The 27,565-nt window shown below is 39.1% G+C and overlaps 1 protein-coding gene across 2 annotated transcripts in view; it reads left to right on the top strand.

Moving 5' to 3' along the window:
• Window positions 1-25,016, top strand: part of LARP1B (La ribonucleoprotein 1B) — a 35,126-nt gene extending 10,110 nt beyond the window's left edge. Inside the window, exons 4-19 of one of the 2 annotated variants that reach the window (XM_074154964.1) lie at window positions 2,819-2,987; window positions 4,393-4,536; window positions 8,766-8,903; window positions 9,156-9,324; window positions 13,080-13,224; window positions 13,431-13,605; window positions 14,418-14,590; window positions 15,064-15,432; window positions 17,147-17,270; window positions 18,147-18,352; window positions 18,746-18,852; window positions 19,390-19,550; window positions 19,867-20,011; window positions 21,803-21,912; window positions 22,127-22,254; window positions 23,038-25,016. In XM_074154964.1, coding sequence (XP_074011065.1) covers window positions 2,819-2,987; window positions 4,393-4,536; window positions 8,766-8,903; window positions 9,156-9,324; window positions 13,080-13,224; window positions 13,431-13,605; window positions 14,418-14,590; window positions 15,064-15,432; window positions 17,147-17,270; window positions 18,147-18,352; window positions 18,746-18,852; window positions 19,390-19,550; window positions 19,867-20,011; window positions 21,803-21,912; window positions 22,127-22,254; window positions 23,038-23,271 — 2,697 coding nt within the window. In that variant the 3' untranslated portion in view covers window positions 23,272-25,016. The remainder of the gene's footprint in view (window positions 1-2,818; window positions 2,988-4,392; window positions 4,537-8,765; window positions 8,904-9,155; window positions 9,325-13,079; window positions 13,225-13,430; window positions 13,606-14,417; window positions 14,591-15,063; window positions 15,433-17,146; window positions 17,271-18,146; window positions 18,353-18,745; window positions 18,853-19,389; window positions 19,551-19,866; window positions 20,012-21,802; window positions 21,913-22,126; window positions 22,255-23,037) is intronic. The other variant, XM_074154963.1, reaches the window with a different exon arrangement.
• Window positions 25,017-27,565: the final 2,549 nt, after the last annotated feature.

The raw sequence follows: 27,565 nt of genomic DNA, 5'->3' as shown, positions 1-27,565 counted from the left end.
CTCAAGTGTCAAAACTTTGTTGTTTATGTCAGCAACAAAACATTTTCAGGTGTCTAACCAGGCTTTTAGTGTTGCAGGTGAAAATTACAGATGTCTGTAGATTTGACACAGCATTGTCTTTACTGCGAGGTAGAATTTGCCTCCTAGGAGCTTGTTCTACAGGGTCTCAAAGAAAATCTTTGAGATTGCTAGAAGAGTCTTTAAAACCTGAACAGGTTATATGCCAATAAATTAATGCTCGTTCAGTTGCTTACATACCACTTAGAGTGCTTTGGTGTGTGCATATGTCTCATCATGGTTTAGGGTGTTTAGACAGGATCCTTGATTTGACTTTTTTTTTTTTAAAGTATTTCTAAGCTTTTCCATCATCAATATTCCTGTCAGTTGCTGGGAATGGAAGAGACTACCACTTCAGGAGGAGACAATGGTGATATATTTAACAATATCATGAAGGATGTGTGACTTGCATCCTAAAGCTGCTGATTTATCTGGTGGCGTTAGAGGTGTATAACTCTCAGCTGTGCATCAAACTCCTTCCTTAGTTACTCTTAAGATTAGAAATAATTCACCTGTGCTTTTTATACCTCAGGTGTACAACTCTTTGTTTACTACAGTCTAATAATTTAAAAACACTGTTCCATTATGTAGTGATTTTTGTTTGTACCTTTTCAGAGACTACTGGTGTAAGACGTGAGACACAGTGCAGAGAAACCCTGTAACTGTGTCCAAAAAATAGCGATATTTTCTATCATATTCTGATGATCAGAAAAGGAGAGGCTCTGCTGAGCTTAGATCTGAGAGACTGAATAGCATTAAAAGGACTAAATTTTATATCCTTTAATAATATTTGTGACTAAATCTATAATATGCTTATTTTAGCATCTCTTTTTTTTTTCTTTTTTTGGAAGTACTGATTTTAGTAACTTAAGAAAACATGCACCCTTATCTTTTGCATTCTCTTTAGTACTACAGGTACTTGGTTATTATGTCAAATTTTGATGTGATTAATGATGTCTATACAGTACTAATCAGAGTTGCTGAGAGATATGTATGTAGTGTTTCATAAGAATATATACATTTGATGCTTTCTGTCTGAAATAGTCTGCTTGGAGTATATTTTTTAAAAGATTTTTTGGTTTACCAGATGGTCTAGATTGTATTGCATAGATGTTAATTAACCTTTTGCTGACTTAAGTGTGTGAGAATTTGAGTACACAAATTCATATAGTGTCTGTTAATCCAAATAACATTTATTTTGTTTTTAATCTCAATTGATTGTCTAAGGGAAGGCTTTGCATTCAAATTCATTATAGCGTAGTATTGCTGTATCTACTGTATGGACTCCAACATGTTGAAAGCTAACTCCACAACATAGAAGTATTCTTCCTGTTTGGCAGAAATATCTGCAAAGCTTAATTTTGCAGGTAGACATTGTATCCAATCATAGAATGGTTTAGGTGGGAAGGGACCTTTAAAGGCCATCTAGTTCACTCCCCCCTGCAATGAGCAGGGACATCTTCAACTAGATCAGGTTGCTCAGAGCCCCATCCAAGCTGACCTTGAATGTTTCCAGGGATGGGGCATCTACCACCTCTCTGGGCAAGTGTTTCATTGCCCTCATAATGGAAAATAACTTCCTATTGGAATCTACTGTCTTTTAGTTTAAAACCATTACTCCTTTTCCTATCACTAGGGCCCTTCTAAAAAGTCTGTCCCCATCTTTGCTGTAGGCCTTTAGGTACTAAAAGGCTGCTATGAGGTCTCCCCGGAGCCTTCTCTTCTTCAGGCTGAACAACCCCAACTCTCTCAGCCTGTCGTCTTAGGAGAGGTGCTCCAGCCCTCTGATCATCTTTGTGATCTCCTCTGGACCCACGTCCTTCCTGTGCTGAGGACTCCAGTGCTGGAGGCAGCACTCCAGGTGGGGTCTCACCAGAGCAGAGGGGTAGAATCACCTCCCTCTCCCTGCTGGCCATGCTTCCTTTGCTGCAGCCCAGGATGCGGTTGGCTTTCTGGGCTGCGAGCGCACATTGACAGCTCACGTCCAGCTTTTCATCCACCAGTACCCTCAAGTCCTTTTCCACAGGGCTGCTTTCAATCCCTTCATTCCCCAGCCTGTATTGATACTGGGGAAAAAAATGAAACTTTCCACTATTTGCTAAAATGCTGCTCATTTTGCCTTCTTTGAAACATGTTATTCTGTGGGATTTCCAAGAAGTGATGATCTGCAGGATGCTGGCACTTCTCAAAGGCACACAGTTCCCAGTAAATGCCATGTTCTAATGTGGGAAAAAATAAATCTGTAATCATACACCTCCACATCCTCTGATCTTTGGTTCATGTTCTGATTTAGTGGAACAGAATTGTCAGAGTTAAGACCTATGGCTCCTTGTAGTTTACATGCACATTTTACATGCTGTAGAGATTGCACAGCATCATGGGAATTTCTGATTTACCAGTCAGTTTTCTGTAAGCACAGCTTTTTAAAGATAATCAGTCTGAACAATAGATACTGGTGAGTAATATTTCTTTCTTTTCTATAAAATAAATTTCAATTCTGAGGTATTGAAACATGATTGCACACTCCGCAATTCTACATCTTCAGTTAAAAACCAACTAAACAAAAACTTTCTTTGCCAAATTAGGAGGAAATAGACTGATTTAAAATGAGACTTTAAAAAACAACACAGTTCTTAAAACTCACCCTGCTGAAAAGGCTGAGAACAGGTAATAATGAAGGAATTTTAATAGGTAAAGGAAACTTAAACCTTTTGCTATCAGCAGCTGTACTGTCAGAAGTAATTGCCAGTATTTCTTGCAGTGTAAGGCTGTAAGTCACAGTAAGAAGCCAACAAATAGAAGAGAAAAGGAGGAGAAATCTGATCAAAAAAGCAATAATGGAATCAAGGACAACTCGGAGGCAAAGCCAGATGGTCCAGGAGATAATGTTAGTGAAGACGAAGCTCAAACAAATAACCAAAGGAAAAAAGGTCAGTCTGGGCACTATGTATAATGCAGTAAGTCACCGTTGATACAGTTACATTCATTCCAGTTGAATGACTTGATGAAACTTTTTATGTTTTGCGTTTTCTGGGTGATAACAGGATATGTTGCTTTCTGCCTAGCAAGTTTAAAACAGGCTTCCTGTCTCGGGTTTTAGGGTGTTCTGTTTAGTCAAATTCTGGGGGAATTCTGGGGAAAAAACAGCTCATGTCCTATTGATGGTTCATGGAGCTCTGACCGTTTCTTGAAAATTTTAGCATGGCTGTACTTACTGTCTCTCACATCTTTATTCCACTAACCTGATAGTGATATGTTAATTTAACTTCATACATATGTGTCTGTTACTATATATACTAACATTTTAATTTTCATATTTTACTATTAGCTTATGCTTTGAAATGATCACGTGAAAACGAAACGAGGTTATTAATTTCCTTTTGATCCAATCTGTTAAATTAAAAATAAGTAGCAAACTCATTTGGTCATTAGACTTGAGTAGGCTAGAGAATTATCTTAGAGAGTTTTAAGATATTGCTGCCATCAGCTGGGCTTTTTTCTTGCTTCCCTGCTGATATTTTTCAGATCCTGAAGACCTTTGTTTGGTTAATCTTCCCATGTATATGTTAAAAAACAAATCCTTTATTGCTTTTAATTTTTTCAGTCTAAGGGGAAAATTAAAATGAACATTCCACAGGTACAACGTATCCCTTTCCCTTCTTCCTCAGTGTGGATAACCCATTTTATGTATTTGCTTATATTTTTTGTCTACAAAGGTATGAAGCCCAAAATACCAATCAAGTATAGAACAGCTAATATTACCATTAAATAAATGGTTAGTGGATATTTTAGGCCAGAGTACAACAAAATACAGCTTTGTTAATGATTTTTGATGCACATGAAGAACTTACTCTGAATATCTCACGGGAAAAATACAGTACCACAGCTAAATTCTCAGGAAAATTTTCATGGTTTGTGACTGAAGTCTTTATTGTAGTAGTTAACTTGATACGTTATTTTTTTACCTTTGTTTCATGTGCAAGTTGTGAAATTATATAGTAATGAATTTACTGTATATATTTAACACTTATGTAGCTACAAATTCTCGGTAATGGGGCATACATCTAAAACTTCATTAAAGAAAAAAGCTCACCTTCATTTCATGTATTTAAAGCTTAGGTAAGGTTGCCTTTTAGTTTGAGAAATTCCTGTTTACTGTATTTATTATTGTTTAGTCATTAATCATATCATAAAATTTCAATGTTAAACTTCTCCCAGTTTTTAAACTTTGAAATTAGCTGTTACTAGTTCTACAAGAAGAATTCTATAGAACTTTTTCAGGAGCTCAAACCTCTAGTAGTACTATAATTAAGAGTAATTTATTAACTTTTCAAGGTAACAAGCAGAAATGGGTGCCACTTCACTTGGATGATGTAAGGTCAGACAGTCAAGAAAGACCAGGCTCTCGAACTAGCTCAAGATTCCTGCTGGAAACAAACAAGTTAATACCTCATAACAACAGACGGAATGAGACAAGAAGTAAGTAGTTTTCAATCTCTGGGTCTTTCGATTTGTGGCAAGTAAAGTATAGATCATGTGAGCAAGCATTAGATTGGCAGTTTACGTTGGAAACTTGATTTTGCCTATACTAAGTAAAACCTAGTGTTAATATTTGCCAATAACCAGCAAAAAAAAAAAGGTGCTGTAGTTTAACAGATTTTAAATTAGAAAGTTTTGTTGAAAAGCTTGCTGTCAGATTTTTTTTTTTAACCTCTTCACAAATTGATCAGAGTTGTGATGTCTCAATCACTGACTCTGCTGAGTAACTGAACTTGGAAACAGTCTATCTGTACAGCGTGTGCTGGTGCTCTGAATTAGAGCAGCATATATTTATCTCTTCATGGCTCCCTAAAGAGTTTTGGGCCACAGCTTTATGATGCAGAAAGTTTAGAAATATTCTCATAAGGTGATTGCTTTGTCCTGCTCAGCTGCTATTCCCACAGCTTTTTGTTACCAGAGCGATTGCCTGTGGACCTACACTTTGAACTCTGCTTTGGCAATTCTACTGATGTTGGTTTTTTCCTTTAAGTTGGAGCAATGCCCTCAGTTCCCTGACCTATTTCTAAGCATGGCCATGCAAAAAGTTTTACTAGCACAACAGAAGGAGAAATGCACCACAGCTGGCACTGCTTCTGGTCCTCGGGTGTTCTGAATATAGCATGGCAGAAATCTTTAGGCTGAGTGTAACTCTTTGGTTTATGTATTTGCATTTAAGTTTTAAAATTACAATGTACATTAACAATTTAAATGTTTGCTCATTATAATAAGTGCTGGACGCTACTGAGATGGGATTTGTTTATGAAGTCATTTTAGGAACATGGATGTAAGGGTTTGATCTGAATGCCTGAGGGATGGACAGGGGGAGGATTTTTACTAATGTGTTGCTTTCTTTAGCAGTTATTGCTCAGGATGGTCAAATGACCAGAAACTTGTAGCAGGAACTCTACTTCAAGGCTCTAGTGATTCAAGATCAGTTTAAGTGTGAGAGAATCTTGGCCACTCATCTCATCTTGGCCACTACAGTTAAGAATAACAAAAAGGTTTTTTTTCGGTATGTAAACAGCAAAAGGAAGATTAGGCATAATGTGGGCCCACTGATGAATGAGATGGGCACCCTAGTGGTGGAAGACACGGAGAAAGCAGAGTTGCTGAATGCCTTCTTTTCTTCAAGTCTTCACTGCTAAGGCTGTCCCTCATGAATCTCTGGCCTTGGAGGCAAGGGGGAGGGTATGGAGGGAGGAAGTTTTTCCTCCAGTAGAGGAGGACCAGGTTCGGGACCACTTGGCCAAACTGGACATTCATAAGTCCATGGGCCCTGACGGGATGCACCCACGAGTGCTGAGAGAGCTGGCAGATGTTATTGCTGGGCCACTCTCTATCATCTTTGAAAGGTCATGGAGAACAGGAGAGGTGCCTGAAGACTGGAGGAAGGCCAACATCACTCCAGTCTTCAAAAAGGGCAAGAAGGAGGACCCTGGGAACTACAGACCAGTTAGTCTCACCTCCATCCCTGGGAAGGTAATGGAGACACTCATTCTAGATGTCATCTCCAAACAAGTTGAAGAGCGGGGGGTTATTGGAAGTGGGCAACATGGGTTTACCAAGGGTAAATCATGTTTGACCAATCTGATAGCTTTCTACGATACTATAACTGGTTGGTTGGATGAGGGGAGGGCAGCAGATGTCATCTACCTTTACTTCAGCAAGGCTTTTGACACAGTCTCTCATAGCATCCTCATTGGGAAACTAAGGAAGTGTGGGCTGGATGAGGGGGCAGTGAGGTGGATTGAGAACTGGCTGTGTGACAGGACCCAAAGGGTAATGATTAATGGAGCAGGTTCAAGCTGGAGGCCTGTAACCAGTGGTGTCCCCCAGGGGTCAATACTTGGTCCAGTCCTGTTCAACATATTCATCAGCGACCTGGACGAGGGGACAGAGTGTATCCTCAGCAAGTTTGCTGATGATACCAAACTGGGACGGGTGGCTGACACCCTGGAGGGCCGTGCTGCCATCCAGCGAGACCTGGACAGGCTGGAGAGCTGGGCAAGGAAGAACCTCATGAGGTTCAACAGGGAAAATTGTAGGGTCCTGCACCTGGGGAAGAAGAATGTTAGGCACCGATACAGGTTAGGCGTGGACCTGCTGGAGTCAAGTTCTGAAGAGAAAGATCTGGGGGTCCTGGTAGACAGCAAAATGACAATGAGCAAGCAGTGTGCTCTTGTGGCCAGGAAGGCCAATGGAATCCTGGGCTGCATAGGGAAGAGTGTGGCCAGTAGGTCGAGGGAAGTCATTCTCCCCCTCTACTCTGCACTGGTGAGGCCACAACTGGAATACTGCATCCAGTTCTGGGCTCCCCAATTCAAGAGGGATAGGGAACTACTGGAAAGAGTCCAGCAAAGGGCAACGAGGATGATTCAAGGATTGGAGCATCTGCCTTATGAAGAAAGGCTGAGAGAGCTGGGACTCTTGAGCCTGGAGAAGAGAAGGCTGAGGGGAGACCTTATCAATGTTTATAAGTATCTGAAGGGTGGGTTGAAGGAGGAGGGAGCCAGACTCTTTTCAGTGGTTGCCAGTGAGAGGACGAGGGGCAACGGGCACAAGCTGGAACATAGGAGGTTCCATTCAAATATGAGAAGAAACTTCTTTACGGTGAGGGTGACAGAGCCCTGGAACAGGCTGCCCAGGGAGGTTGTGGAGTCCCCTTCTCTGGAGATTTTCAAGACCCGCCTGGATGCAGTCCTGAGTAACATGCTCTGACATGCTCTGGGCAATCCTGCTTTGGCAGGGGAGTTGGACTAGATGATCTTTATGGTCCCTTCCAACTCTAAAAAATTCAGTGAAATTCAGTGAAATTCAGAACATAAAATATCTCTTGCTCTTCAGGAATGTTGGCTGTTTAAATAAAAAACTTGTTTCAGGCTTAAATACAACACTAGCTCATGAAGATGTTATATGTAGGACTTCTGCATGTGTCTGAGCCACGTACACTCTCAGAGTGCAAAAATGAAACCGATTTGGGGAAATAGTTCAAATAATGCCTACACAGTTGGGATTTCTAAGGTGAGGGTAGCAAGCGTGAAGGCTAAGGTCCAAATTCCCAGGGGGAGACACAGAGTCTTATTTGATGGAAAATAAGTGCAGGAACTTGAGTGTGTGAGCATACATATTTTGTTGTAAGGTTCATTAAAAATAGTTGCTAGAAAAAGAACAATCAATCATATCTTTAGGCAGTCCTTTGTTAAATTTAGCAACTCTCAATTTGATCAAGTAGGGGCTTTATCTCCACGCATTCTTCTGGCAAAGGGGTTCTCCGGCATCTCGAAGACTATCCAATCACAACTGAAAGAAACTTTAAGCAAGGGTGACTGACTGAAGATGGAAGTCTCTGAGAATGTTAGTAAAAGAGAAAGAAAGAGTATGAGAGAGGGCTTCATGAATAAAGTGAGAATTACACCTATTCCTGAGTTTTGTAGTGAGCAGAACCAAGGTTCCCTGGGGTCTGGTTTGGACCTGATTGCTTTCCTTTCTTCTGCTTCTCTTTTGCTATGTGCAGACCACATGTTTATATGATAACCTTACGTAGATTCTTACAGAGTTGTCTTAGATTTGCACGTTATCAAAAAAGGGTCCTTAACTTAAAAGCCCAGTGTGGGGCACGGCCAGCAGAGAATAAATGATTGCTGTTAAATGGGCAGAGTCAAGGGAGCGGTAGATGGCTGCTTCTGGGAACAAAAGGGGGGCTCCAGAGAGCCTTTGCTGTGGAAATCCCAACCCAAGCAGGATCAAGAGCTACCGGCTCTTTTAGCGTTCTCTAGGTGCTGGGAGTGGCCACAGGAGGAGACTGTATTATTATGCCTGGAAGGAAAGTTGCACGATCGTTCCTTCTCGTCACATGTCAGTCATAGGTTTTGTGATCCCTGAGCTGGCACCAGAGTGTCCAGTTGCTTCAGAAGCATTTGAGATTGAATGCCAGTCAAGCCTATTCACTCTTCTTTATTGCTAACAGCTTCTGCCCCACTCACCTGTAGGCATGGCTGGGCAAACCTTACCATTTCACCCTTGCAGCTTCACATCTGACCTTCTGCTTCAGCCAGCATGACTGAACCAGTGGATTGCCTGGGCGCAAGCTGAGAACTCTGATACAAGGGACTTTTTGGCACTGTGATATTTAATTATGGTTGCAAGTATTGTGCTTTTTTCTCTTAAAGATTGGCGTCGAGAAAAGAGAGATGATCATGATGAAGTGTGCAGCGTGAGAAGTGAGGGTGGCAGTGTTCGAGGATTCTCCAGAGGCAGAGGAAGAGGTAGAGGCAGAGGAAGAGGACGAGGCAGAGGAAACCCTAGAAGTATGCAAAGAAGTAGATGCTTAGCAAAAAATTTTAAAACTACGTTTATAATATTATTGTTTACTTATCAAGTAAGACTTGTCTCAAAAAACATATCCTGTAACTTAATATAATTAAATAGCTTGGTTCTTTTTAAAATTAGTTGCTGAAAAGCAACAGTGAAGTAGCAGTGTGTATGATGCTTTAAAATATTTGTGTGCTGGACTTAATATTTTTCATCATCTTTCTTTTATGTTCTCCTTTATTTTGAAGTGAACTTCGAATATTCAGCTGGTTATCAAGAACTGTATGGTGAAGGAACTGACCAAGTATTTCAACCTGAGTTTAATGCTAGCGTGATGTATTACTATGGTGATGGAACAGGAGTGCAGATGTATTCTGTGGATGAAGCACTTCTCAAAGAATATATAAAACATCAAATGTAAGTAGATTTTTTAATGTACAAATATTGTTAGAGATGTAGTTAAGATAAAAGAACTCATTTCAAACTCTGTTTAATCCTTATTATCCATATAAAGATGGAGATTAAGGCATTTCAATTTAACTTTTTGATTTGATGATTACCAGTGTCAGTTTGAATTTATTCACTAGTGGGGTGGAAAAACGTGAGTGATGGGGAGGAATTTTAAGGAAGCTGTGCTGCATCTTGTGCTGTAGTCTGGCTCTAACTCGTATACCTGCTTTATTTATGGTACATAGCCCTCTTTTTATGTTGTCGTGTAATTGAGATATGGATGTCTCTGAGCTTGTGCTTTTGAATACTGTTGGTCTGTTTGCCTATAAAGCTGCTCTTGGGTGATGTGGCTAGACATTTCCCTTATTTGCTCTCAATTTCGCTTTGAGAAGTCTTGTTAGTTTTATGTTTTCAGAGTGTTTCATCTGAAACATTTAACTGAAAGAGAGTAGTTTTGCAATGACACTTGATTTTTCAATAATCTGAAATGTTTACTTTCTCGTGTACACCATTAGGCAATGAGAAACCATCTGGAAGACTGATTATCACCAGGAGACAAGTCAAAAAGGGCCTGGAAACCACTAGTTCATTTTAAAGAGACAGTTTCCACCACTGGCAGATATTTCATCTTCTGTACTTGCAACGGCATTTCTCTGCGCTGCCTTTGTGGTGGTTTTTGATTGCCCTTGTATTCCATAAAGCAACTTGCTTATTTTATTCTTGCTTCTTTTGTTACAGTTGACGCAAAAAGGAAGAAAAAAGCCTCTTTAGGGGCAGAATGTATCTGGCATGTGGCTATCAACTTCAAAACTTCTATTGCAGTCTTTTTTGTTACTCTTGCTGCCAGGCCCCTATGAGACCTGGCAGTGGACATGTACCCCCATGTCAGGATAATCGGCCTGCACTGTCCTCAGACAAGTGAGGGAGGAGCACAGACACTCCACTGTTGGCCAGATTTCTGGGCATGCAGTGTAGAATCCAGACCTTCTAAGGTAGGACATGATGATGTCCCCCTCTGCTGAGAAAAATGTCAGTTACAGCCTTGGTCACGTCTGACTTCTGGTTATATTTGTATTTTATTTTAGCAACAAGAGGTTGGCAGGTGTCAGTAGAAGACGTGGCATGGCTGGCTAACCAGAGCCATTGGTTGCTTGTCTCATATGATCTCCGAAGGCAGTTTGATTATGGAGTTTGCTTTCCATGAGAGAGAGGGAGACTCTTGAGCAGGTTTAGAACATAACTTCACTATTTTTATGCTCCTTAAAAAGAAAAAAAGAAGTGGTTTTTTATCCCTTTACTTCTTTTATCACATTAAAAATGATGGGAAACAGATTTTGTTTATCAATTGCCAATTATTAGCTTCTAAACGGGGATAGTTTTGTCTGCCTTTCATAATTTAGTTATAAAATATTAAAGTGACTATGGAAGGAAGTATATACAGAATAAAGCTACACAGGACTGTGAGGTCTTGGAGTTCCTTATGGAGTCCAAGATAAGTCAGGATATGTTAGAGAAGAGAGATTGGTTTGAATCCTAGTGAACTGGTGAATTTTTGGACAGTTTATCTGCTTAATAGGGAAAAATCTTAGAGACTGTGTCCAACTGAGTTGATGTGTAATTACAGTAAGAAATACACTGCTATCAAGCAGTCTATGCTTGTCCCAAGAACCATACTGATGTATAAGAGAGAGTAATATTTGTTACACACAAAAATCAGCCTGAAAATTTTCAGCACTTAGCAACTCCTCAGTCTGCAAGGTGCAGTAGAACTCTAAAATCCTTTTTCTTTAAAAAAATAAAGAAAAAAATGAAAGTTCAGACATGCATCCAAGTCTGCATCCATTCAAGAATAAGCAAAGGAACCCTGAGGAAAAAGAAAAGAAAAGCTGGAGGGTGTGTGTGTATTGAGGTTTGTCCCTCTACTTGGAGCAAACTTGTGCATTGTCTTCATTTATCATTAATGGTCTTTCACGTTCCTTTTTCTAGAGTGATGGACATCAAGTGAGGCAGTTTGAGTCAAGTTCAGTCATTATCCATTTCTGCTTGTGGAATTTTTAACTAGGTGAATCGTTACAAGATTTTACCTTTACTGTATGACTGTAAAGGTAACATTAGTAAAATGTTGATATGTGGCTTTTGTGCTTGCTTATCTTCTAGACTGGGAGGGGAAAAGAAATGTAGAAATTCAGAACAGTAAATAGGATGTTCTTGAAAGAAACCTTCTTTTTGTGCACAGTTGCTTCACTGATCAGTTTACTTAGCTCTGAGTAAGAGCTTAATCCTCCAAAACCCTTATTCTCTTCTCTTTGTTTGCTCTGATTTAATGGCAATGTTTTCATTTGTTGTATGTCTTGTCCAACTTTGAGACTTTATATTCATCCTGTCTCGGAGCTGAGTGTTTCATATAGAGAGCTTTTGCTTCAAATTTCTTTAGCTACCAAAAATTTGAGAACAAAACGGTATCAAACTTCTCCTTGGGTCAATGATGGCATCAGAGTCCTCTCCTCTTGGTAACTTTGGCCTGGATCCCAACTTCAGTGGGGATTATATTTCGTGGAAATTAGAATTAACTTTATTTACATTTGCATGTCTTTGGATTTGTTTTTCCCCTCAGCTTTTTAATGCTCTCTTGTTTTATTTTTGCACTACCTCTGTCTTTGTGTCGTAGAGTTTTAATTGCTCTCTATTAAATATTTCACTACCTACATTTTCCTGAACCTGATGAGGAGTAGTATTCCTTGGATATAATATGCAAAACCATGATATGATGTGTGAACTCTGTGAAAGGCCTAGATTCTAGTTGTCATTATTAAATTGGGCTTTTTTCCATTCTTTTTTCATAGGATGTTTTCTTGTTCCCTTGGTTTGTGTGACAGAACATGGTCTGAATATCTTACTTTTTTCTCTTCACTAAGTATAAAACATCTTGACACCCTGATCATTTCATAGAACAGCTTCATTGTTTAAGAAGATTTGTCTTTCTGCTATTTCTTTGTCCCCTGTCTTTTGTTCTGTGATATTGTCAGATTCCTGAAATGATCCTTGTCCATCTTCTCTTTACCCACTAAACATCATCTCTTCTTTTAGACTGTACCTTTCTCCATGAACTTTTGTGCCTTTTGGTACAGTTTCATGATAAATACATTATTATTTTTGTTTTCTCATCTTCCCACAAGCATGCTTGAAGTAATGATTCAGAGTACATATATGTGCCTCAACACTCAGATAGGATACTTAAACCTTCTAATGTACTGGAAACTGGGAAAAAAGATACAGTTCAGGATGAAGGTGCACTGATACTGCTGTGTGGGAAATAACTTATGCTCTGACTGTAAGCAGTAGTTGTCCTTCATCTATAAGGAGGCTAAGAGAATGTTGTTCCTTCTGTTCATGTAAGTAATAAGGGAGGGGATGGGTGAAAGAAAAATTGAGCATAGTTTTTCTTTATACAAATAGTTTTTCAAATATGCAAATGTTAAGAAGGCTTTGATTTATACCCCTATGTACTGGACTGGATCCATAAGTCTTTCTTAACATGTCGAGCATGCATGCCGTTCTGTAAGTCTTGCTTATAACGATACACCTGTTGCAAGAACGAGTTTGTTGATGACAAAGTGTGCTCTGTTTTTAATGGAAGACTTTAACAAGGAATCTCTTAAATTGTTATTTCAGGATTTTCTTTAACCTATAATAGGCTCATGTTTATATGTTTCTTTCTGCAGTGAGTATTATTTCAGCACAGAAAATTTGGAAAGAGACTTCTTTCTGAGGAGAAAGATGGACCAACAAGGATTTCTGCCAGTTTCATTGATTGCTAGTTTCCGCCGGATGCAAGCTCTGACTACGAACGCTGCACTCATTTTGGAGGTAAAATAATTCAGAAGTACATTTGTAGAAAGTTGCTTGGTTAATTTTGTACTGCCGTTTAAAGTCAGTGCTGTGAAGTTAAGAAAGATTTCTGTTTGCAAAGACAAGGATTTTATGAAGAGGCTATAAATGGCAAAGTTTGTGGGATTTTTTCTTTTTTTGTATAGTGCTAGATATGTAAAGTTTTTAATGTGCTTGTCACACAGGCGCTAAAGGACAGTACAGAAGTTGAAACTGTGGATCAGAGGATAAGAAAAAGGGTTGATCCAGAAAAGTGGCCCATTCCAGGTCCTCCTCCATGCAGTCTGCCACCGACTGACTTTTCTCAGCTCATTAATTGTCCAGAATTCATACCAGGCCAAATTTTTGGCTCACATACTGGTAAAGGATTTATTTTATAGAAACATAAGTTTAGGACTGTCTGTCTAGCTTAGAAAGTTTGCCTCTTGATACTGATTTCATAATAGAGGTTGTACATTTGCTAACGGTTTATTCATCTGATATGCCTGTCAGCCTTGCAGTTGCCAAGTCACATGGTTGGCATGGCTGATGTGAAGCAGATAAAAATGTCTCTTATGTGTTACAGCTGTCACCATTCTCCAGAATATAGTACGATCGACTACAGTCCTGTAGTAGTAAATAGTAATCTTATGTTAGTCATAAAATATGCTTCATTTCGGTAGCAGCTGAAAGTTAAGTCTTTATTTGGTGCATCCTGGGTTTGGATGGGGTTCTCATTCACGTTATTAATAGGGAGATGGCTTTGTTCGCTGACCACCCTTGGCAAGGAAATAGTTTACTAAAATGTTGGCTGGAATTAAATGAGAAGAATGAAGAGAGAGTTAGGCACCTGTCCATAGAGGTAGAGGATGGCGTGGAGAAAACATGTCCCTAATTCTGCTGCTCTTTTTTTTCTGAATAACACCTAATTTCCCTCAGACTGTTAGAAACCTTCCACATAAATAAGCTGCTAGAATCAATCTTTTCCCAAAATGCTGACTAAACTGTGAAAAGCTATCTCCTAAAAACAAAAAGAAATTCTGCTGATCAGTGTTATATTTAACCAGAAAAGTAGAAAAACAGTAGCTGTAGTTAAAAGAAAGACTAATAAAACAATTATAAAAAAACCAAAACCAACAAAACCAAACCAAAACAACTCACACCAGGAAATGAATTACTGTTTTCCACTGTAGAGTCTGCACCAAGTTCTCCAAGAATGGGAAGCCCACTGAGTCCAAAGGAAAACACTGAAACAAATAATTTTCAGACAATGTCTAAAGGATTGTCTACAAGTTTGCCTGATTTGGACTCTGAACCTTGGATAGAAGTGAAGAAGAGGCATCGAACATCCACGGTCAAACTAAAGGTAAAAATCAAAAACCTTTAAGTTATGTTTAAATAAACAAATAGAAAACCTGCCAACTTTCAGACAGTACTGTAAAACTAGATTTTTCTTGTCTTTTTCGTGTGATGCTTGGTAATACAGTTAGTGTGCGTACTTCTCACTCTACCAGACCTAGAATGCACAAAGTGCATTTAGAATCCTGATCCAAAGCTCACTAAAATGAAAAGCAAATACTGTTTGTTTTTTTTTCTGCTGAGGGACAGTTTTACCTGTTGATTATTGAAAAATGTATTGTAATATGCATTGAGAATTGCTCTAAAAGCTTATGGCAGAATTATTTAGAACAGTAATTTACTTAATAAACATCTGAAAGTGGCTGTATTGTTTCTAACTCCATTCATTTATTGAAAATGTTCTATCATGTTCTATTTGTCTCCCATTTGGATAATCACTATTCAATTCAAATCTAAAATGCATTATATTTTCCAACTTAGGAAAATGTTCCTGTACCTGATCAAACAACAGATCAACAACCACCCCCACCTCCAGAAGAACAAGAACAAGAAGAACTTGACTTTTTGTTTGATGAAGAGATGGAACAAATTCAAGGTCGGAAGAACAAATTTACTGATTGGTCTGACAGCGATTCCGATTATGAAATTGATGATCAAGACGTCAACAAGATTTTGATTGTAACACAGACACCACCATATATAAGAAAGCATCCTGGTGGAGATCGTACTGGCAACCATGTGTGCCGTGCAAAAATTACGTCAGAACTTGCTAAAGTTATTAATGATGGCTTATACTATTATGAACAGGATTTGTGGATGGAGCAGAGTGAAAATGACACTATGATGAAGGTAACTCTCTTAATTTTTGACCATGTCTGTCCTAACAGTTCCAAAATTAAATTTCAGCTGTCGTAATTGTAAAATGCGACACTTTTTTGAAAGAGAAGTCACAGTAGTTGAATTTACAGGTCTCTTGAATTCTCTTTATTTTGCTTACTTTGGTAATATTGTAAACAGTTGACAGCAAAACCAGCAAGTTTTTCTTGTCACAGATTTTACCAAAATCACTGAATGAATACTTCTTAGAACTATTTTTAACATTTTGGAGATGGTTCAACTTTTCCAGTGTTTTCTTGTTCTATGAATAGCTTGTTTCATAACATTTCCAAACCCCTACCAGAGGGAAAGAGGGCACGCTTCTGAGATGAGATAATAAGAGAGGAAGGTAATACAGTTGTTTTAAAGTAGTTTTATATTAAGGTTCTTTTTGCCTTGTAACCTGTTAGAATGCTAGCTCAGTGAGCAAACGAAACTTTGGATTGCACACTTTATTTTATTATAGAAACCCTTTTATTTCCTGGCCTGTACGTGGGCCTCTGTCCTTGAGGCTTTCAGACCCCTGCAAGGAGATTGTCAGCTTTAATTATTTTTTTTAAAACTATTATTTTTTTACAATATACTAAGCAGCTGTAAAATTACAGATGAGTTCAACACCAGCATTGCATAGGCAGAGGTCACTGTGGCGACACTGCAGTCCTGTCACTTACTGCACTTGGTTTATTAAGAAACCCCCTTCTTTTGTGCGAGCGAGCCCAATGAGTGGCAGGTCTGTAGGCCATCCTGCTGTATCGCTAGCAGGTATTATGTGCACAGAAATGCAAAGTTACCTAAATGCTAAGTGGTGAGGGGAAGGAGCTTTATCTGTGCATAAGAGCAAAGGTGGAGTGGGGAAGTAGCTTAGAGGACAAATGGAGTATGTGAGTACAAAAAAGAGCTGACAAAGATAGAAATGACTGGTGAGAATAAGAGCAAGAAATAAAGGTAGAATTCAGAATGTGGAGTGTTTATTACAATGGAAATGGACCAAGAAAACCAGCGAACTGGAAGAGGACAGTGAGAAATAGCACACAGCAAGAGAAAGTATTTTCTTTTTGGTGTTACGTTCTTGAAAATGATTTAAACAAGATTTTTCACACACAGCATGCACGTATACAAGTCCCACCCCACCTTCAGCTGAGTAGGGGCATGAGCGATTTGAGATGCTGCCACACATCTTGGAAAATTTTGTCCTTTTGCAAATTAAGCTACCAATAAAAAAAAAAAGCTTAACACTGTTTACAAATACTGGCTTTTCTTTAGATGTAGCTTGAGGAAGGGAGCAAGCACTTCTCTGCTCCCCTAAATTGCTAGGGCCTTCCTTGGCAAACTTACTGCAGAAAAAAAAAGATGGTTTTAAGCTTGGCGAGGGTCAGGATCTCAGTCATTTCCATTTCTTATTTGTCTGTAAAAATTTGCATGTAGATGGCCTTACCTGCCTGCATTCACCCATTTCTTGGTGCTGTTTGTTTTAGCTAGTGCAGTGTGAGCTGCGTTAGGTTATATACAGTGTTCATGGCAACTCTTTTATAATGTGCGTTAGGGACTCCTCGTGTCTTCGTTAAAAGAAATCTGTACTGGTTGTGCATGGGTAGTTGCTTCTTTTCTCTTCTGTGAAATTCACCTGTTTCTTAGGACGATATCCATTATTGTGCTTTGCATTTACAATTTGCTTTCTGTAATTCAGCAAGAGATTGAGAACTTTAAGAAGCTAAATCTCATTAGTAAGGAAGAATTTGATAATCTTGCACCGGAACCAATTGCTGACCCAACCCAAGAAGTTCCTCCAGGACCTCCAGGGTTACAGAAAGGTAGATAATACGTATTTGTTTTTAGAATCTCTGTAATAAACAACAATTCTGTAGGTGTGTTAACTCTTTCTGCCTGTGTAATATTTTAATTTTGGTTCAGCCAGCAGTCTTGAGGGGCTTTTTCTTTGCTAATTTTTCAAACTGTCAGCTGTTCATCAGTAGCGTGGCTTCCATTGAATTTGAAGAAGCCGGTACTCGTACTTTTCAGGATATGTATGAGCATCAATAGGCAGTGTTCTGTTTCGTTGTCACCATATACTAACACCAGGTGCTTTTTGTGTAATTTGGCATTTACAACATGTGAAGTTAATAGCTAGCGATGTCGTGAAACATTTGCTAGAAACCGGTATTTTTATGGGAAACAGGTATAGAACAAAGGGAGATTAGAAGAATTTTCTACTTCTATCATAACCTTGCTGAGAAGTCACAATGTCCAAATCTTATGTTTTGAGGTATTTCTGATATAGTAATAGTATTAGCGTTTACTAGGATACATGCTAATAGCATCTTTATGGTTGAAGAAAACCACCTCATTAAACCCACTGCCTCACCAAAAAGCAAGAACATGGTTGCACTTTCACCAATGTTTATTTTCCATTACTTTGCTAGTGTAGATACACATGAGCAAGCAGGTAAGAAAAAAGTGGGTTTAAATTTTCTAGCAAAGACATGCTTGAAACGTTATGTCAGAGTTTTGAGGAGTTTGTGCTGCTTCTATGCCAAGTGCGTCTGTTACAATTTGATTATCCTTTGGGGATGATGTAGTTCATTGAAATGAAGCAGGCCTTTAAGATACTAGATACTGGGGGAGCTTAGGCTTTGAATTCATGTTTCTTTTGAACCTGAATGTTTTCTCCTTTCTGCCTGCAGGTCTAGCAGAGGAGCTGGCTTGTAATTTGTCAAGGATTGAAGTACCTCCAACAGCAGCAATAGCTCGATCACTGCCAACAGCAGTTCCAGATTCCCCCTGTGTTCACCCTGGCTTCACCCCACGAACACCTCGCACCCCGAGGCTCCAAGATCCCAACAAAACACCCAGGTTCTACCCTGTTGTTAAAGAAGCACGATCCATTGATGTAAAGGTAAATGGAAAGATGCCATTTTTTTTTTAAACCAGAAAAAGCCTAGAAAACTCATGTCTGTGCATACACTTAAAAAGAATGAAAAGGGGAAAAATGAAACGCTTGTACTTTTTAATTGTTTATCTTCAAAATACTTACCATATGCATTCTTTTTTGTTTCTACAAAATGGTTTCCGAGTTTTCTCTGTAACACTTCTTAAGTGCTTGCTGAAAAAGTGTAATGTCTAAAGATTTTTAATTTGTTACATAAGACTAATCTTTAGGTTATGAACCTGGAGTGTTGTGAGTTTATAATGTGTTAGATAGAATATAAAATTTTAAAAACTTTGTTGGAAGAGAGAGAGAATGAGTAAAATCCAATTAGGGACATAAATACTTCATTTACTTTTTTAGACTCCAAGAAAAAGAAAAACACGACACAGTACAAATCCTCCCTTAGAATGCCATGTTGGTTGGGTGATGGATTCCAGAGACCACAGGCCAAGAACTTCCTCTGTGAGGTAAATTATGGGGTTTTTGTAGAAAATATTTTTGCAGTGTCATCAGTTCTCACTGCTAATGGAGAAATAGGCTGGGATAAAAGACAATTTAAAAATACAGTGGAAGTAAGAAAAGAGCGATCAAGAAACACAAAACCATAAGAGTACAAGGCTATCTGTAAGTAAGCTAGACTGACTGTGTTCATAACATTGTCTATTAATCACTGATACAGTAGCAGTAACATTACTCAAAGTACTGATGTTTGTTTCGGTGATTTTGCCTTTAAGTGGTCATTTAAAATCAGGCATTACAGTAATGTTTAATTACCACCATCCAAAACTGCCTGTTGTTTGACATATTAGCACAGAATCGGATTTTCTTGAGCTGCACCTGAAAACAGATGACTGGGACCCAGGCGTGCGTTGTAGTGGTCATCAGGTGACTGTACTGTTCTGACACCTCTTGTGTAGATCAGGATGGTTGAAAACTGATTTAGAAAAGCACTGTTAATAGGACAGAAATATGTAAATGCACTTCATTGTTGTTTTTTTCTTCAGCAGTTCCAATGCTTCGCCTTCAGAAGGAGCTCCAATAGCAGGAAGTTACGGGTGTACCCCAAATTCTCTTCCAAAATTTCAGCATCCTTCTCATGAACTGTTAAAGGAAAATGGCTTTACTCAGCAGGTGTACCACAAATATCGTCGAAGGTGTCTAATGGGTAAGCTGCTAAATGCGCTTCCTAGGATTTTAGGTAAAAGCTACCAGGTGTCATCTGATACCAGTGTTCTCCACATTGTTCCTCATCCTTAGTTTTTCTCGTGAAAGGAAAGTAAAATTTATTTGATGCTTCTATTTTATGAACACTGCTTTCCATTTAACTTTACATTCCCTGACAAAAAAATTACCCTCAAATTTAAACTTAAATCACTGGAAGATCTTGTGTGTGTATTACTAATGGAAAAGCACTTGAAAATAATCTGCTGAAAAATTTAAAATAGCTTTTTTTCTTTTTTCTCTTTTCTTTTTTCTTCCAGAGAGGAAACGGTTGGGAATTGGCCAGTCCCAAGAAATGAACACACTTTTTCGTTTCTGGTCCTTTTTTCTGAGAGATCACTTTAACAAGAAAATGTATGAAGAATTCAAACAACTTGCTCTGGATGATGCAAAAGAACACTACAGGTACTTGGTTTTTTTCCTGGAATTTAAAAACTGTTGAGGTCTTGCCTTTCGCTTTAATGACTGAAGTTCACATATATCTGACGTGAACATTTTTAGTATTGGCTTTAACTCTGTAAATCTTTAAAATGGCAATCTGTATAAGTTATTTTAATACCAAAAATCTGTTTGTATATATTTGTGCTTTGCAGATAAATAGCTAAACGTGCAGCATTTCCTGACTTGTAATTGGTCCTGAATTCTACAAAATCCTGTAACTTGATGACTGTAACCAGTCAGCTCTATAATTACTAACACTTAGAAGGTTCTTCCTTCCATAAGTGAAGACATTCTTAACCTCATTCAACCTGTTCAAACTGCTTCTTGCCTTTCAAAAATACCAGAAAAATGACCACAAAGGAAGTGACCACTGCCCCTTTAGCTCTTTGATATTATTCCCTTCCTTTCACCCAGTTTCCCATGCCTCTGTTTCTTAGAGCCAAAGAGCCAAGGTAGCCCCATTTTTGAATGCCAAGTGAGGAAGTACTTGGCTACGGAAATCCTGGAATTCAGATATGTCATCTGAGACTGCAGTGATAGTCCCTAGGGTGCAAAAGTGGCTTTAATAATACCCTGTGTCCCTGCTCTGAGCTTTCTTGATGCTCTGTAATTATCCAAGGATACATTTGCATCCAGCTTTGGAGTCCTCAGCATAAGAAGGACATGGACCTGTTGGAGCAGGTCCAGAAGAGGGCCACAAAATTCATCAGAGGGCTGGAGCACCTCTCCTATGAGGACAGGCTGAGAGTTGGGGTTGTTCAGCCTGGAGAAGAGAAGGCTCCCGGGAGACCTTATAGTGGCCTTCCAGTACCTAAAGGGGCCTACAGGAGAGATGGGGAAGGACTTTTTACAAGGGCATGTAGTGATAGGCCAAGGGGTCATGGCTTCAAACTGGAAGAGGGTAGATTTAGATTAGATATCAGGAAGAAATTTTTCACTGTGAGGGTGGTGAGACACTGGAACAGGCTGCCCAGAGAAGCTGTGGATGCCCCATCCCTGGAGGTGTTCAAGGCCAGGCTGGATGGGGCTTTGAGCAACCTGGTCTAGTGGGAGGTGTCCCTGCCCATGGCAGGGGGGTTGGACCTCAATGATCTTTAAGGTCCCTTCCAACCCGAACCATTCTGTGATTTACGAGGAGAAACTTTAGAAGGCTCTAAAGGGGACTAAGGTGACAGCAGATGAATGCAGAGCAGGAGGAGGTCCCAGCTATCTAGAGGCCCAAGGCAGCTCTGGTGACGGTGTGGCAGCCAAAACCAGAGTGCGACTAAACACTGGGCCAGAATCCCTGGCACTGGGGTGTGTGGGAGCTGAAAGAACACCGGGTCCTGCCCCACATGTTGGGTTGTGCGCTGACGGTGGGTTAGGCTGACTTTTGGTCTGACCCGCTGTGGTTGGATTTATGTTGAAACTGTTTGTGCGTACAAACATACTGAAAATGGGAAAGCATTTGTCTTCATTTTGTGTATATGTGTGTGTGCGTGCGTGTGTATGGTGTCTGTAGTTCATCGGTTGAAACCGTGGGACAAACCTGATTTTCCTAAGTCAGCTTTGATTATTTGTGAAGATGTTTCAGAACAATAGATCGATAAAAATTGATGTGAAAAGGAAGTGGTTTTTATGAGAAGGGTGAAATCACAGAATCACATGGGGTTGGAAGGGACCTACTTAAATGTAAGGAGAGACTGAAAATTTGCATCCTTCTGAGGAATGTGGAACGTATGTGTAAGATTTTCTTACCTCTTTGTTCTGTTACAGGTACGGATTGGAATGCTTGTTTAGATTTTACAGCTATGGCCTGGAAAAGAAATTCAGGCAAGAAATATTCAAGGATTTCCAAGAAGAAACGAAGAGAGACTACGAAGCTGGTAATTATCGTAAACCAGTCGCTGCTCACACCGGGGTAACTGGAGTTGGGAGATAATCCCAGTTCCTTGGCACTGACTTGTTAACTAACCCAAGAGCAGTTTTTTTTCATGTTCCTTTTATTTTACAGTTCTCTTAGAGTTACCAGCGAATAATTAAGTTTTTAGTTAAATCTGACTTTTATAAATTGGTAAAATGATCTTTCTCCGTTATTAGGTCAGCTATATGGACTGGAAAAATTTTGGGCTTACCTAAAATACTCTCAGCACAAGACTCCAGCCATTGACCCCAAACTGCAAGAATACCTTAGTAAATTTAAGAGACTGGAGGACTTCAGAGTGGATGTAAGTTTCAATACTGATTTTAAATAACTATTTGGTGTACGAATATTTTTACCGCAAGGTAAAATAAGAACAGTACTTCAGTTCACAAAAAAAGCAGCTTTACAAATCCTGTCAGTGACTAGAAAAAGAATGATTTGAAAAAATTAAATTCAAATTAAAAATGCAGTTTTATTTTAGACATTCTTTCTTGAACTGCAATATGGTGTTGAGGTGTGATGGCTAAAATGTAAAAAGTGTTGATCCATTTTCATTGAATAATGAAATAAACGGCAAAAAATAGCTTACTTGTCATCTGGGTAAGACTGATGAACTTCTACACTGTTATAAGATTTTGGCAAATGAATTAATTGCCCAACTGGCATTCCTTAATGAACTGTGACAGGCTTTGTCCTTGCCGAGACTTTATGTGCCAAATCCAATGTATCCTTCCTGTAGAATGCTGAATTCTTACACTGTGCGATTCCAGAGCGTAGCACTGCCGTGCTTCTCATAACCGGGTTATGGTGAACTACGTTACCATCATCCTCTAAAATCCTCCATTTTCTAGGAGTTGTGGCAATTAAATAATACTGTAAGACTGTTTAAAGTCCTTAATGTGTCATGCACTTACACTCTAGCCAGGAAACCTTTAGAATATCATCAGTGAGCAGTGAATAACTAAGATTACTAGGCCTAAGTAAGGGCCTAATTATGGAATGTTCTCTCTTCTTTGATCCTTTATGTATAAGAAAAGACCTGGCCTTACAGGAAAACATTTAACAGGTTGCCAATGTTTATTTTCAGCCTCCTATTAGTGAAGAATCTGGCAGAAAGAGAGCAGTTGCTGCAACAGGTGAGGATTCAGGTCATCGCAGACATCAGGCTAATTCTTCTAAAACACTTCACGCCGCTAAACCCACCGCTGCCTGTCAGTCCCAGGCACTGGGAAACATCACCAGTGGGAATGCTGTGGAAGCGTCCATAGGCCATAACAACGCTGCCACAAAATCTATAGAAAGTGACGTACCAGAAAAATAGACTTAAGACTTGCGCCCTTGAGAATCAACTTTTACGTTGCTCTTTTAATGTGGAGACCTTCAAGGCGAGCCAATCTAATACATGATTAAAAATGCATGGGAAGACAGAGGATTGGATTTTTCACAGGATTTAGTTCCAAAACACTTACCCTAGGAGAGTTGCTCTTGGTTTTGGGATCATCGGAAGGATCCTAGGGAAGATTCTTTGGCTTCAGTATTGCTTTCCTCAAGCTTTTGTTTACAAAGAACTGCATTCCTTGCATATGCAAAAAAATACTTTGGGGATGCCTTACATTTCAGCTCGTATTTCTTAAAAAAAGGTATGATATACCCATGTTATTTACTGCGCTTTCTTTACCCAGATTTTCCCATTATTTGTATTTTACCAAAGCAAAAAAGATTTACGTTATATGTAGAATTTACATATGGAAAGGAAGGATCTATGCGATTGGTTTGCTCTTGAATCTAACTATTAAAAAGTAAGTTTTTGTGCAAAAGCACACTCGAGAATGTGCAGCTATATATGGAACTGCAGTTCTGGATTCTATTTAAAGACATAGTTTATATTTTTTTCAGGGTCTCCATAGTTAGTATTTTATTAAGTATGGAGTTTGAGTGGACATAACTGGGATAGTTTTGCAGATATTTCCTTCAGTACTGGTTCTTAATAACTGAAGCATCAGAAAAACACAGGGGAAAATGGATCTGTTGGTTTCATAGTGTCTTAAATTAACATACCGTAGCTACAGTTTGTGCAGGGTGTTAAAATAGGAAACTATTCAAATTATTCTTGGCTTGAGAGGTGTCTTCATTTGAATTATTTTATGATTATGAAGTACTCTAACAGGAGAGGCATAATTTAAAAAAAAATAATTCTCCATATTTCTAGTAATAAAAATGAGTCTGGAGGGAAACAAAAGTATTCCTTGTAAATTTTTTTTTTTTTTTTGCTTTATTTTGCAATGTCTGAATGAAGTTCTGCTTAAATTGTGCTAGCTAAGCCTAAATAATTTCAAGCGGGTCTAAAAACAATTTCACTGAATGTAAGTTATTAAAATACAAATCCATTTCTGTAGCTGAAAGATGAGGATGTTTATATCCTGTAATTTGTTATTATATTAATTATTTTGTTTTTAAAGACTCAAAAAGAACCGAGTGGGGTAACTTCTCTCTTCCAAGGGTAGGTGAGAAGAATTGCAGCTTTTTGTTAGTTAACGGCAGAAAAGACTTCAGTTAAAGTTAAGAAGTGGTGTCTAGCACAAATGCCTTAATCCACGAAGGTGTCCTCGCTGACTGCACAGCCGCGTGTGGGCTTTCAAACTTGTCTCCGATCTCAGAGGTTATAACAAGTCCAGTAATTTTTTTCAGTCATCGTCCTTTGAATCTCAACGAAACAAACCATGAATGTTTGCACTGTAAAGGAGTCTGTTTAGCAGTGGCCTTCCCAACAGCTAATACAATTTCAATACAAAATTGAGCCTTTTGTAAGTGGCCTGTTCTAAATTGATTTAAATGAACGCATACCGATATCTTAAGTAATACCTATAAATACGCTGAAGTGACACATCTCAATCCTGTGTTTGATCCATGCCTTTTGCTATAAAGAAAATGATGCGAATGTAAATTTGGATTGAAATTGTATATACAAGTAATAGATTTAAGATATTTCCTTTCACTTTTTCATTGGAAAATGTGCAAATTAAGCTTTTAGTGTGTGTAATTTTGTGATATCTTGACAAATTTTATAAAAACAACAACAACAACAACAAAAAAAACCCCTAATGGTGTTGTATATCAACTTTTTTTTTCCCTCAAAGTGTGAAGAAAAAGTGTAAGGCTGTAGCTGTGCCTGTGAATTTCTGTTGCCTCTGGTGCACTAAGGCATGGGGGAAACCCGGCCCCGTCAAGGCTGAAGTGGCTCTTAGAATGTGAGCCAGCTCTCGTCAAGTTCAGTATCGATTTATTTTGTTCATCTGACTGGGTATTTGTCCAAGAAGAATGTGACAGGTGAATGATAGATATGGCGGAGAGCAAATGCGTTACCTGCTGTCTGCCCTGTTGGCCTCTCTGGGGCTGGTTGTTCAGTGTCCCTTTATTCAGGTGGACAAAAAACCACCCAAGTCTGTCCCCAGTTCTGGCTGCCTCTCAGGAATGTCCCCTTTCACTTCCCCCAGCGTGAATCTTTCCTCTCTGCCCTTGCCCATACATGGAAAAAATGATACAGTACTGCTGGTTGCACACTGAGCTGAGAACAAACCCGCTGAATTTTAGAATAAACCCAAAAGGCTTTTGCTGGCTCAGCAGCTTGTTTCTCTGTTTGGCTTAAAGCTGTTAATCACCTTTCAATAACTGGCATACCTGTTGTCTTTCTTTCCGATGCCTTTTAGGTCCGTTTAAGCCAACCTTCAATTAGTCTTTCTTAAGACTGGTTGTATTCCAGCAGTAGTCTATTACTAAACGCTCAGCAAGTCTTAGACCCTTCCTCATCTAAAAATCTCTCGTGTGCTTTTTAAAGAGCTTTGATTAGGTTTGGCTTCATTTTTCCTTTTGAGAAGTAAACGTACAAATACTTCAAAACGCTACTCTGCCTCAACTCAGGAAGATTTTTCTATTGTTGTGCTCAAAATACTGGATTCTAAAGGATTTTTAGGAGAGAAGACTGGAGGTGGCTCTTGATCCTGATAGAGACCAGATAATGTTTTCCTATAAGGAGTCTGCACGGAGGCCGGAGCCAGTCAAGAGAAAGGGAGTTTATATGCAAACAGTAATTGAAAGCTTGAGGTCAAGTGACAAATCCAGACTTGCCACCGGAACTTCACACCTCCGAAGGGCTTTATTTTTAGATGCTTACAGAGCATACACTTGCAGGCTTTGCCCAGTTACCTAGAAAACTCGACAGGTCAGTAAAATACGATCATCACAAAAAAAACCCCAACAAGTAAACTTTGTAACCAGAGGGCAGACAATTGGATTTGTCCATCGATACTGCAGTGCCAGACTACGCCTCTATGGAACACCTTAAAGTTGCTGCCTGCTGGCAGAAGAAAAGATACACAAAACCACAAGAATCCCCAAAGAAAAAGGGGTGAAGAACAGTTTGGGTTTGGTGGTGTTTTTTTTTTTAAAGTTTTCAGGTAAACAACCCTTCACCTGCATTTGGACCAGCCTTGGCACACATGTTCTATCAAAAGCAAAGCTTAAAATGCGATCTGTTAGTAACATTCCCCTTGAACCATAAATGAGAAGCCAGTGGAAGGATCTGCCAGTAACATTAATACTTAATTATTTGGTTTCCATATTTAAGCAAGCCTCAGAGGCCAGAGTTACATTATTACTAGCGTTCAGTAGGAGTAGAAAGGAAAGGGAGTAAATAGCCAAATCTGCAGCTGGAATTGCATCATTCCATTCATGCCTGACAGAGCAGTCAGAGGACGGTGATGGCGGGGTTTTTCCCTGCGGCTACACTGCAGTCTGCAGCATCAGAATGCGAGAGGCAAGACTGCAGGAAGGAGTCCAAGGGCACAGGACTTCATCACAAACCCACTCTGAGCTTAATAAATGAACTTCAGCAACACTTCAGTACCAAGCTGCTGAATTAGTGAGTTACGCTTCATGAAAAACTACACAGCTCTGTCCTAAAAAAAAAAAAAAAAAAACCAACAAAAAAAAAAACAACAACCCCAAAGCCGAGCCAGGAAGACCATTATATTCAAAGTACTCGGTCTTGATACTTTGTACTATTCTATACAACAACGCATGTATTTCCTGGAGGAAATAAAACCCCACAAACTTTTACTGTAGAGAAAACAATTATCAAAGAGACTCAAAGCATAAGAAAGGTTTAACTATTCCTCGACCTTTACAATGACCGTTGTAAAAACAAACTGATTTTTTAGGAAGAAAAAAAAAATATGTTAGAAAACAGCTTTGAACTAAGATATTTAACGTGAAACAAGATGAGAAGTAGAGTGGCAGACTGCTTTTACATGCTGTGTCCGACTCCGAAGGATAGAAAATTTAAAACTTAGCCAAGGAAAAATACACCTACCTCAGTAAAACAGTACAACCAAGTACGAGCACATAAAAGGATAATTCAGAACCCCTTAGTGGAAATTCAAGATGTTCAGATCAAGTAACAACATCAAGGAGGTTTAAAATTAGATTTCCTGTCATAATCAAGCATTTTTGGGAAGCAGTGTATAAATGAGGCAGAAGCGTCAAAACAAATGACTACCCAAACCAGTAACGCTAAGTCTAGCCTAGGAAAACAAGTGGTATCTTGAACTGGAAATGTA

This window comes from Numenius arquata, chromosome 10, assembly GCF_964106895.1.
Source record: "Numenius arquata chromosome 10, bNumArq3.hap1.1, whole genome shotgun sequence".
NCBI lineage: Eukaryota > Metazoa > Chordata > Aves > Charadriiformes > Scolopacidae > Numenius > Numenius arquata.
The sequence above is the reverse complement of the archived record's forward strand: the minus strand, read 5'-3'. Positions and strand labels throughout refer to the sequence as shown.